The sequence below is a fragment of the Talpa europaea genome, assembly GCF_964194135.1.
Source record: "Talpa europaea genome assembly, chromosome: 8".
Classification (NCBI taxonomy): Eukaryota; Metazoa; Chordata; class Mammalia; order Eulipotyphla; family Talpidae; genus Talpa; species Talpa europaea.
Window position 1 is genome coordinate 15438013 of NC_140075.1, and position 12523 is coordinate 15450535.

A 12523-nucleotide genomic window follows, 5' to 3' on the forward strand; every position below is an offset into this window, starting at 1 on the left:
TCAGAATCAATTTGGACAACATAATGATGACACATGCGAGGGAAATAAAAGGTTGAATTAGCAGGACACGCAGAGGAGGATATGAGACTCCATAGCACCTAGAAGGAGTAATTACCTGGTAAATAGATTGAATCATTATCCTATACTTATAACTCATCTTATGCTCAATACTTGAAGATTTGACAATTCTTGCTCTTCTCTTTCATACAGATGATGGCTCCAGGGGTGACCAATCTCACGACCATGACAGAATTCATCCTCCTGGGGTTCCCCACACAGGGGACCATGGGCTTCCTGCACCCGCTGCTCTTCTCACTGGTCTACCTGTGTGCCCTGCTGGGGAACGGGCTCATCGTCTTCATCACCACGCTGGACCGGCACCTCCACACCCCCATGTACTTCTTTCTGAGGAGTCTGTCCTTCTCGGACATCTGCCTCATCTCAGCCACGGTCCCCAAGTCCATTGTCAACTCTCTGAGGCACAGAAGCTCCATCTCCTTCCCAGGCTGTGTCGTCCAGATCTTTGTGCTGTTTCTTTCAGTAGGTGCTGAGCTGCACCTGCTCACAGTGATGAGCCTTGACCGCTATGCTGCCATCTGCCACCCCTTGCACTATGAGGTCATCATGAGCAGGGACAGGTGTGTGCAGCTGACAGCAGTGTCCTGGCTGGGTGGGGGTCTCGATGCTGTGATGCACACAGCTGGAACCTTCTCCTTGTCCTACTGTGGGTCCAACGTGATCCACCAGTTCTTCTGTGACATCCCCCAGTTACTGGCTATTTCCTGCTCAGGAAATTTGATAAACGAACTTGTCCCGATTCTCATCAGTGTGGTCTGGGGTATGTGCTGTTTCATTTTCATCATCATTTCCTATGTCCACATCTTCTCTGCTGTCAGGAAGATCCCATCCACAGAAGGGAAGGCCAAAGTCTATTCCACCTGCCTTCCCCACCTGCTGGTTGTGGTGCTGTTTCTCTCCACTGCATGCTTTGCTTATCTGAAACCGACCTCAGGGACCCCATCCATGTCTGACCTGGTCATTTCTATGTTCTACACGGTTGTGCCCCCCACCTTTAATCCCATCATATACAGTCTGAGGAACCAAGCCTTGAAGACAGCTGTGTGGAGACTGATAAATGGCAAATACTCTTAGATGTGAGATTTCATAATGTAAAATTATAACTCCTCATTAATTCAGCTTTTCCCCTCTAACTCTTACATGTCATCATTTATAAAGCATAGAAATTTTTCCTTTTCCATAAATTTATATTCTCATATTCTTCCATAAACTCCTGTTTCCTAAAATACTGCAATCCTTTCCCCAACCCCTCCCTACATGGTATGCATAGACTGAAACCAGCTCATGGTTAAAAACATGTATTTGGTGTAGAAAGAATGTTCTAGAACTGAGGCATCACCAATTTTACAAAAATGAAGCAGTGGTAAAAGGGGTAGTCCTTGAGAGTGCATGGTCACGAGATCCCAGTTCTGGGCACTGAGTTCCCACAGCCGATGTGTGTCTCCACTGGGAGGCCCATCTTTGTGGAATGGAGGGAGACAGAGAGTGGGGTCCCCGCATCCCTCACAATTTCTTTTTTTTTTAATGCTGATGAACTTGGCCTCTCAAGTTTGTTTTTTTTTTAAGATTTATTGATTTATTGATTGATTGATTGATTGATTTATACAATCACTGGGTACAGTCAGAAGCGCGGGAGGGTGAGTGGATTCACCAGAGACAGAGTGGGGAACAGAACAGGCAGACTGACGAAGAACACTGCTGAGGGGAGCAGCGGGCGGCAAGAGAGGTCTGCTTGCCACGTGGGACCCTCGCAGGCGGCCTGGGATCGAACTGGCTCTGCAGAGGCTGCAGGTAGCTTTGGGACTCAGCGCTCAACTGCTGCACCACAAGGGGAGGCCCCTTCACAATTTCTAACCGAGCATTTTCCTCTAGGAGAATTTCATGTTTCTGCTCCAAGGACAAAGGGAAACCACATTTGACTCTGCCAGAGATAGAAGGATGGAGGTTCCTTGGTTAGTCGGAATCTGTGATTGAATCCTGAAATTGATGGGAACATTAATTTATATGATGCCCTGTTTTGATGCTAATGTAACTAACATTCCCTTGATGTGGAATTTTCAAAAGTAAAGTTATTGGAATTATTTTTGAAGAGCTACATTTCTACTTAAAAATTTATAATTTTAATTGTTGTATTTATTTTTAGGTTCCTTATTTTTCCAGATTGTATCTTGATCCTGTACCAGGTCTTCTTCTCGACCTTCTTGTAGATTACACTTAAGCCCAGTTTTCTTCTACATGGGAACAATGTTATTTTTTTATTATGTAAAACATCATGCAAAATAAAGCAGGGAAATATGTGTACATTCTACACATCTGCACTCAGTGTTATTGTTTCCCTAACCCTGAGAATGTGAGCTGGACTTGTTGTTCTTGCTCTCAAGTACTTTCTCTGGAACAGGTCACTGTGTCTCCAAACTCTCCTGATTGATTATCACATATTTGTCCACAAAAATATTTCTTATAATAATATGTATAGTTATGCACGAAACCTGACTAGTCCATTCAAATTTCAGAATTAAACATGAGTTAGAAAATCACTCAAATTAGGGGCCTCCCTGGTGGTGCAAATGGTTAAGATGCAACCTATGAAGCTATCTGCATCCACTGAAGCACCAGTTCAATCCCGGGCCAGGGAGCTACACACATGGTGCAGCAGACCTCTCCTGGCTCTCCTGCTGCTCCCCTTAATATTATATTTCAGTACATCTGCTTGTTCTGCTCCCCACTCTGTCTCTGGTGAATCTTCTCACCTCTGCACACTTCTGGCCTATACCCCAGTTATTGTATGCATAATACATCTTTAAAAAAAAGGAATCTGAGGGAAAAAAAAAGAAAATCACTCACAGGAATATTCATTTCAGTGATAGTATGAGATCACAGTCGCCATCCCTTGGGATATGACATCATTCCCTGGTCAGACTCCTGTTAATGTATTTTTTATTTTTCCTTTGAAAAAATCCAGTGTCTGTTGAGAAGGGATATTTACCATGAGTGTTTCATTGAAATGTCATGTTAATTTGTTATTTTTTCTTATCAAGGATGACATTTACACTCTGTACTGTTTTCACCGTGGGTCACTTTTCACTCCCCCACATGCACAAGTGTCCACTCAGAATCTACTAAATGCCCTGCAGTGCCTGGCTCCTCCGTCCACACTCCTATCTCCTCCCTTGTTCCCTCCGGTAATGAGCGAACTTTTGCACTCAGTCCAACATTTCCATGTGCTGTTTGCCACCATACTTTTTCAGTTATTGAATTTTTATATTATCTTCCACAGACGGGTGAGACCAGCCAATAACTTTCACTTTGTGACTTATCTCACTAGCATACACAACTCAATGTCCACCTTTGGTCCTGAAGGGCATGGACTCATCTTTTTAACAGCTGTGTAGTATTCCACTGAATGTGGACCCACATTGTTTGTTCACTCTTTTGTGCACCGCATTTGGTTTGGGGCCATGGCCAGCAACAGTGGTCAGTGCAGCTGTGAACACAGATGTACGTGGTCTGTACTATAGAGTCTGCGCATCTGGGATAACACCCGGCAGAAGTTGGTCCAAACTGTTGGAACTCTGTTTTCATCATCTGAAGACATCGTCTGAGGCCCTTTATTTCCTTCCCTTCTCACAGGTGATAACTCATTACAGTTTGGATCTATTTTCCTTATTAGTGCTGTTGAACAATTTGGAATGGATTAAAAATCTGCATTAGATGAAGCCTTAAGATACCAGAAAGCATGCCTGGGTGCTGCCCACTGCACATCTACCCCACAGATGAGCTTGGGGACACATCGCCAAGGACCAGGGAACAAGGGCACGTAGGAACAAGTGCCCCCCCCCACCAATGAACTTCTGTGCCTCAGAAAAGCCATCCCCAAAATAGGCCCCTGCACTGGGAGATGATTGTGCACATCACACGCCTGACAAAGGTGAGTGTCCAAAATATGCAAAACCTACAAATCCAGCACAGAAAGAGACACCCCAACCACACATGGCCCGGGCCTCTCCCGCTGCCTCTGCAGCCCCACCCGCCTATCTGGGGGGCTGCCCTGGGCCCTGCCAGGCCACACCCTGCCCCTCCCGCGTGCTCCCAGCTGAATTGGAGCTCTTTGGGGCCGCAGTCGCGGACCATGTCATATCTGCATTCTGCCCGCGGCTGCTCCTCCCTGGACACCGCAGTCTGCAGCCACGAAACCAGGTCACCAGGCGGGAGTGCAGAAGCTGAGCACAGGCAGCACCTAAGCATGGAGGACACTTGCTGGTCCAGCACCCAGGAGCCTACGCGGGGTGGGGCGGGTCGCGCTCTGGCCGTGTCTCCCAGGCCAGTCTGCTGTCAGCCTGCTGGCCCCTCACGTGCTGTGAGGCGCCCATGGGCCCGTGGGTGACTGGAGGGGCCGACTGGCTGCTGCGCCCCCCCCCCGTTGCTGCTCCCCCTCACCCCCCGCGGCTGCTGCTGCTGCTGCAGCCACGCTGCCCTTGCTGTCCCGGGCGCGGTGCCGTCCGCGCTCCTGACCTAGGGCAAGGAAGGAGCGGCTGCGAATGCTGTTCACTGTGCCTACAGCAGGATGACGAAAACATTGTGAAAATGTATTAGGTGGAATTTTGAGGAACAAATAAGAGGATGAAAGTTTGTAATTATAATAGCAAAAGCAGAAACACCAGCCTCCTCGTAGTCTAGTGTCTCCAGACATCACCGAGGATGGCCCCGCAGCTTGCCCCACACCTGCACATGTTTGTCCCCATCTGCCCATTTTCTTCCGCTGCGGAGACTAGGACAGTGTCCCGAGGGACCTCGCCGTGGGACCCTCACCCAGAGACCCGTAGTTTCCCAGTACGGGTCGAATTGACAAAATTACGGGGTTTGCGTGCATTAGTATAATACTATCATTCAGTGTAGACACAAAGACACAGAAAGAATATTAAGAAGGGCCTCCCCGGTGGCGCAGCGGTTGAGTGGTGGGCTGCGAAGCTGCCTGCAGCCTCTGCAATGCCGGTTCGATACCCAGCCGGCCGGTGAGTGTCCCACATGGCACACAGACCTCTCCTGCCGCCCGCTGCTCCCCTCAGCAGTGTACTTCGTCAGTCTGCCAGCTCTGTTCCCCGCTCTGACTCTGGTGAATTCCCTCACCCTCCTGCGCTTCTGACTGTACCCAGTACTTGTTGTATAAATAAAGAAATAAGTCTTAAGAAAATATTAATTAGAATTAAATTTGGAAGATAAAAATGCCCCGTGTGTGTCGCTGGCTGTCTGGCTACAGATCCTCTCTGCTGACTCCATAGATCTTTCCCATCTGTGATGTCCAATATTTCAAAATTTCACACCAAAGATTGCATGATAAAATGTAGTTCCAGTTAGATATCAGAGATTTAATTCATTCTCAGACATTCACCCTGTGAGAAGCAAGTCAGGCTGATCTTGCCTTTGGCCCAGGGGAATTCCAGGTGGGCACAATATAAATTTGGAGGGAACCAGGAACGGTTAGAAGAAATGGCAAAATCTTGATATTTGAACTTCTGGGTTGACAACTTGTAAATGACTGGCATTATTGACTTTATTTTTTTTGCCCATAGATAATTTTGTGAATATTAATCCTTGATTCTGTTATAGTTTACTGGTCAATAAAAGTGATGGGATGCAATGAGAATTCAATATGCATACTGAATTATGAAACTGAATTAAACCATTATAACCTTATACTTAGAATGTTCATTGCCAACATTTTGCCAAGTTTGTATGACATAACTAAAATATTTAAAATTATAAAACATTAACTGTCTCAACGTTATAGGAATTCAAATTCATACCCATATATTCACAATTAAAACTATTGTGGATAGCATGATAATATACACTAAGATCTCTCAAAAATCTCGTTTCATTCTTTTGAATGTTACTGCCAAATTCTCCCAACCCCACTTATTGAAGGCTCTTCACTTGCTCCAGTGAAGAGCCTGGCTCCTTCCTGGCTCCTTCCTGGCTCCTTCCTGGCTCCTTTCTCAAGATTAATTGTGTCAAACTAGATCAGTATCTCATATTTCCATGCAAAAACTAATTAAAACAATAAACCATTTCAGTTAAGTTGGAAGGTTACAAAATCAACACATGAAAATCAGTTACCTTCTTATAAGCAAAAAAAAAAAAATGAGGCAGAAGAGGAAAGAATTAAGAAAACAATCCTATTGCAATCACAAAATTAAGTATCTAGGAGCAGGGCCTCCCCTGGTGGTGCAGGCAGTTGAACGCCGTGCTTTGAAGCTGTCCACAGCCTCTGAAGCACAGGTTTGATCCCGGCTGGCCGGAAAGGTTCCCACATGGCGCGGCAGGCCTCTCCTGTCTCCCTGCTGCTCCCCTCAGCAGTGTACTTCAGTAAGTCTGCCTGTTCTGTTCCCCGCTCTGTCTCTGGTGACTCCTCTCACCCTCCCACACATTTGGTCTGTACTCCCGTTCTTGTATACATAAATACATAAATAAATAAGAGAACATAGGAGCAAACCTAGCAAAAGAGGTGAAGGCTCTACACAAAGAAAATTGTAAGATATAGTTAAAAATCTGGAAATTGCAAAGAAATGGAAAAAATATATTCCCGTTTCAATGATTACAAGAATCGGCATTGTCAAAAGGCCAACCCACCTTAAGCAATGTACAGATTCAAGGTAACCCCAGTGAGAACTTCAATAGCATCTTCAATGATATGGAACAAAATTACTGAAATGCATATGGAACCACAAAAGACCCCAAACAGACAAAACAATCCTGACAAAAATGAGGAAAATGGAGAATCACACCACCAGACATCTATCTATACAATAAAGCTATAATAGTTAAAACAGCATGGTAGTGGGACAAAAACAGACACACAGAGCTCTGGAATATAATGAGAGCCCAGGAATATGCCCACATCAGATGGACAGTTACTCTACGACAGAGGAGCCAAGAGTATGACTGCAACAAGGAGAGTGTGGAAATGGGGTTCAGAAAACTGGGCAGCCACATGCAAAAGAATGAAACATCACTATGTCCCAACAGACACCCCCACAAAAACCTTAAAATGGATTAAATTACTTTTTTCCAAATATGTGAAGTCACCATAATCCTGACAGTGAAACTCAACTAACATGACCACATGTACAGAAGCCCCAATAATCACTCCTATATGTTAAGGATAAATGAATAATTATTCAAACATATAATAATTATTATAATTTAAATGCAGAGTTGCAAGTGCAGAAAACAGAAAAGAATTACATGAATAAACAGGTTTTAAGTGACAAGAATAAATCACTTTCTCAGATGATTGTGTATTCATCCCCTGGCCAATCCCTTCTGCTGAGTTTCTCCTCGTCCCCCCTCCTCACTCTCCCTCCCTCGCCCCTTCCTTCCTTCATGTCTTCCCTTCCTTGCTGCCCCCACAGTTTCCTCATTTTGCCTCACACCAAGCTGCCCAGGTCTCCCCATGAGGGGCACACAGTGGGGATGGTGACTTTCCAACTCCCTCCTCAACATGTGCTCTTAGGATGGGGCTTGCATCTGGATCAGTGGAGTCTGATGGAGCCTGGAAAGGGATGAATTACATTTCTCCCCACACAGGTGTAAACCACCAACAAACTGCCTCTGACACACTCAGTGCTACAATTACCAGCTGATTGTGCCACAGGATGATGCCAATTAAGACATCAACTCACAAAGGGCACTTGTCCCTCTGGAAAAAAGTCACTTTACAGGTGGATCTTGGACAGTGTCCCACACGTGGACACAGCTCCAGAGCTCAAATAGCCCAGCCCTGAGGCCCTGCTCTGTCCATGAGGCAGCGCAGGATGGGGTGCAACATCCTGTGAGTTCTCAGTGGCTCCCCATGAGCCCCGACCATGGAGTGAGAGGCCGGGACAGCCTCTGTCCTGCCATGGGGACAACCTTAGGAGAGACAGGCCATGGCAGCGGGAACTTCCCCCTCAGACTGCAGGTACCTGCTCCTGGCCGTTTACAGGGTATCTTTTCAGACTTGAAAGTTTAAAAACTTCAAGCTTCATTTTAGACTTGAGAAAGCACAGCAGATAAATATTAATTTTGCAAATAATGAAAACTAATGGATTCTAAATGAGCACAAGTTGCTCAGTGTCCCATAACTGCATCATCCTGGGGTGAGTCTCAATGAGAGAAAATAATGTATTCTTAATTTAAGGAGCTCAAACGATACTGACTTTTTAGTACATTTATCATATGAGAGGATTTTCACTTATGATGCATCACATGGCATAGGATGGTTATTGCTTTGGAACTGTGATGTGAGCGTGGAGTGCAGTGAGTGTGTCTAGAAAGTGAAAGAGCCACGACAGTCAGGGATGTGCAGCCACGGGGGGACTCACGCGAGAGCCAAGGGACGCTGCTGCTTGGGATGGGGCGGTGAAGTGCCCGGCCTGGCTCCGGGCCGCAGTGGGTCCCGCACTCAGAGGTACCGGTTCCCTCCAAACCCAAATGTCCCTCCTGCCCGGGGGAACAGGAGGGCTGGGGGATATTGGGTGGGCAGGGTGTGGAGACCTGGAGCAGACACAGGGTCCCTCTCACAGGGAGCCACCACCTCGCTGGGGCGGGGCTGCTCGAGAACAGGGGTGCCGGGCCTGTCCGTGGCCAGCAGGCCGTGGCGTCAGGGGAGCGACAGTCAAGGGGTTCGAGGCAGCATCTGGGGAGACGGATCTTTCTCTCAACACGTGGTGCGGCCGCTACTGTGTCCGTTACTGGACACTCGCTTCAGGGGGATCTGACCTCATCACTCCCTGACACTGTGGCGTGCAGGAGTCCCAGTATCTGATCAGGGCCAGGGGCAGAGATGTGTCAAGGCTAAATTTGTCATGAGACGTTTATGTTTTACGTCATTCAGAAGAATGCCAGCCCCTGATGTCAGCGTGTCCTAAACTGATCCCTTTTGTTCTTCAAACATCTGGGTAATTTCCACGAACCTATCAGTTATTTCATATCAGCACATTCTAAAAGTCTTGCCTCCCCAGGTCCCGCCCCTCTGCCACCCCACAGAGGGGGGAGAGGATAAGATTGGGGGGAGAAGAGAGGGCAGGGCTGCCCCGTGTGCAGGAGTCCCCACTCACGCATGGGCCTCGGGGGAAGAACAAACCCGCACCCGGGGGACCTGGGGCCCTGGGACCGGCAGGGACAGCCACACGCACAGACCATCCGTCTCAGCGCCGGAGCGGCCTCCTCCATGCACAGAAGTGCATGAGGCTGAGGGGGACAGAGGGGATGGGAGGGGCCCAGGGTGGACGAGCCCATCCTGTAGCAGGGGCAAGTGGGTGTGACCCAGGAGCAGACTCTGCAGGAGACACTAGAGATGGAGGAAGGTCCTTTAATGGGAAATGACTGCGGGACAAGCTGGTATCTCGGTGCCCACAGCCAGGGCCCACAGAGGAGGAGTGTGGTGACCAGTGACCGGAGAAGCATCATCGCAGGAAGTGGATGTTAAGACAACTCCTTGCATGAGTGTCTGCGTATGTGCTGGGGATTGGGTGGCGTTTGGGTTGACAACACTGCAGTGACCAGCGGGGGTCGTGCAGCCATCCTTAAGAGCAGGATGCTGGGAAAGAGCAGTCCCCACCTGCGTAGTGGTAGCGTCATCCCACAGCACCCATTGGAGACGCAGGGGATGACACTGAAATTGTGTTTACTCACCGAGGGCTTCAGGGGGACATGAGTCTGTGACCAGATATTTTTTCTACTCTGCAAACTGGTGTAATGGAAACCAGACCCCAGGCCCGCCATGTTTCCAGTCTTATCAACAAGGTATCCCACTGCCCAGTCTCTGGGGCCCAGCCTTCCTGTCATACCTCCCAATGTAGCCCTTTCTCCGGGTCACCATCTCCTGCTCTTGCTTAATTTCAAAGGAGTCTGTGGGGTCTGTTGTCCTCCACTCTTTTAGTTCGCATAACTGACTAGGCTGTCCTGTCCTTGTATTGAGGGCAGAGCTCCATGCACCCCAGATGGTGGCCCATCAAGCCCTTTACGTCTAGCAGACCCACATGGCTGCCGAGTGTCTACTGAGTCCTCGATACAAATGCAGATGTTGGAGGTCTCTACAGTGAGTGTCTTGATGGCAGGGCATGGACGAAGGTTTCTAGGTGGAGGGTGGAGGTTCAGTGAGTTTCTTTCTCAGATGTGGCGTCAGCACCTGACAGGCCTGACCTGGGATCCTGAGGGGCTGAGGGTGTGGGAGCAACAGGAATAACAGTGATGCTGGGAAGTTTATGGAGATATGTGGGAGGAGAGTCTGGCGGTTTCTGAGGGGAAGGGGAAGTGTCCAATCTCAGTGTTTCTAACATGAGCTGTTTGGACCACATCACAAATCTCTTTCAGAAGAACTGGAAATACAGTACTTTGTCAGGACACAGTACTCAGAGAATGACTAGAGGTGGAGACACAGGAGCTCCAGGGGTGTGGGTGGTGAGAAGCTAGTGTGATTGTCGTATGAGAAGCCCAGTTATATTAATTCTGAGGAGATGGGACGGTGCTAATTTCTTCCTCTCCACATTTATTACACAGATGACGGCTCCAGGGGTGAACATTCTCTCCATCATGACAGAATTCGTGCTCCTGGACTTCCCCACCCAGGGGACCATGGGCTTCTTGCACCCACTGCTCTTCTCCCTTGTCTACCTGTGCGCCCTGCTGGGGAACAGGCTCATCGTCCTCATCACCACCCTGGAACGGCACCTCCACACACCCATGCACTTCTTCCTGAGGAGTCTGTCCTTCACGGACCTCTGCCTCCTCTCAGCCACGGTCCCCAAGTCCATTGCCAACTCTCTGAGGCACAGCAGATCCATCTCCTTCCCGGGCTGTGTCGTCCAGGTCTTCATGGTGATTATGCCAGCAGGTGCAGAGTTTCATCTGCTCACGGTGATGAGCATTTACCGCTATGCTGCCATCTGCTACCACCTGCACTATGAGGTCCTCATGAGCAGGGACAGGTGTGTCCAGCTGACAGCTGTGTCCTGGCTGGGTGGGGGTATATTGGCTGTGATGAACACAGCTAGAACCTTCTCCTAGTCCTACTGTGGGTCCAACATGGTCCACCAGTTTTTCTGTGACATCCCCTATTTATTAGCTATTTCCTGCTCAGAAAATTTAATGAGTGAACTTGCCCACATTATCATCAGTGCAGTGACAGATATGTGCTGTTTTACTTTCATCATCATTTCCTATGTGCACATCTTCTCTGCTGTCAGGAAGATCCCATCCACAGAAGGGAAGGCCAAAGTCTACTCCACCTGCCTTCCCCACCTGCTGGTTGTGGTGCTGTTTCTCTTCACTGGATTCTTTACTCATCTGAAGCCAACCTCAGGGACCCTGTCCATGTCTGACCTGTTCATTTCTATGGTCTACACGGTGGTGCCCCCCACCTTTAATCCTGTCATATACAGTCTGAGGAATGAAGCCATGAAGTCCTCTTTGGGGGGACTGATGAAGAGGAGACTCACCAAAATGTAATAGAGAAGATGACTTCATGTCCCCTTTATGAAAGTCTTATTTTAAATTTTCACATTATACTGCCTTCTATGTTTTTACAATTATATAAGCAACATATATCGTCACATTACATTGTGTCTCAGATGGCCAGCATAGTCTGCTGTTCATATGCTCTATTAGCATTTATTGTTCCTCTTTTTAACCCTTATGTGCACTTTGATATTCTGTGTATACTGGAGGGAAGTGAACTTCCAACCACTCTTTGCTGGTCTTCATTGCTTTAGCTCCCAGCTGAGAAAGGAGATGGTTGGGCTTCTTCTCAGTTGTCAGCAGTTCTCTCACTGGGGCAGCATCTCCAGTCTCTAAGGCGGCTTCCCCTCTAATGTCACAGACCCTCTCGGTCATTTATGGGACCAGGGGCCACTGTTGGGGCCGAGGCCCCTGTACTTAGTGAGTGAGGCCTTCATAGCATCAACAAGGCTTTAGGGTACAAGTTAGAATCTGAATAGTCACCATCTACTGTCAATAAGGACCACAAGTGCCGTGGTAGAGACCCTCCTGTAAGCACTGGTGTGGGTGCCACCAGCATTTACCATAAACACACTTAGAAATAAGAACGTTAATTTCCTGTGCAGTATGATTATTAAAATATTACAAAAATGTTTTAAATATTTATATAATAAGTTCAAAAAATTAGATAATATTTAAATTCAAATATTATCTAAAATAATTTAATTTAAATATTATTAAAATATTATTATTTTATATAATAAAATTTTAAATAAACTTTTTTAATAATAAATTTTATTTTTATATTCCCCATACAATCACAACCCCCCATTATGACCCCAATCCCTCCTTCCTGCCCCCCACCCCCCCAAAAGTGTCTCTGGTTCATATTTAAATAAACTTTTAAATAAACTTTTAAATAAATTTTAAATATTTAGATAAAATTTTAAAATATTAATATTTTAAA

The 12523-nt window shown here is 47.2% G+C and overlaps 1 protein-coding gene across 1 annotated transcript; it reads left to right on the forward strand.

Moving 5' to 3' along the window:
• Positions 1-243: 243 nt before the first annotated feature.
• LOC311175172 (olfactory receptor 14A16-like) lies at positions 244-1152 on the forward strand (the record flags this gene model as incomplete). Its single annotated transcript, XM_084240093.1, has 1 exon — positions 244-1152. One exon carries the CDS (start codon positions 244-246, stop codon positions 1150-1152), a length of 909 nt encoding a protein of 302 aa, XP_084096219.1.
• Positions 1153-12523: the final 11371 nt, after the last annotated feature.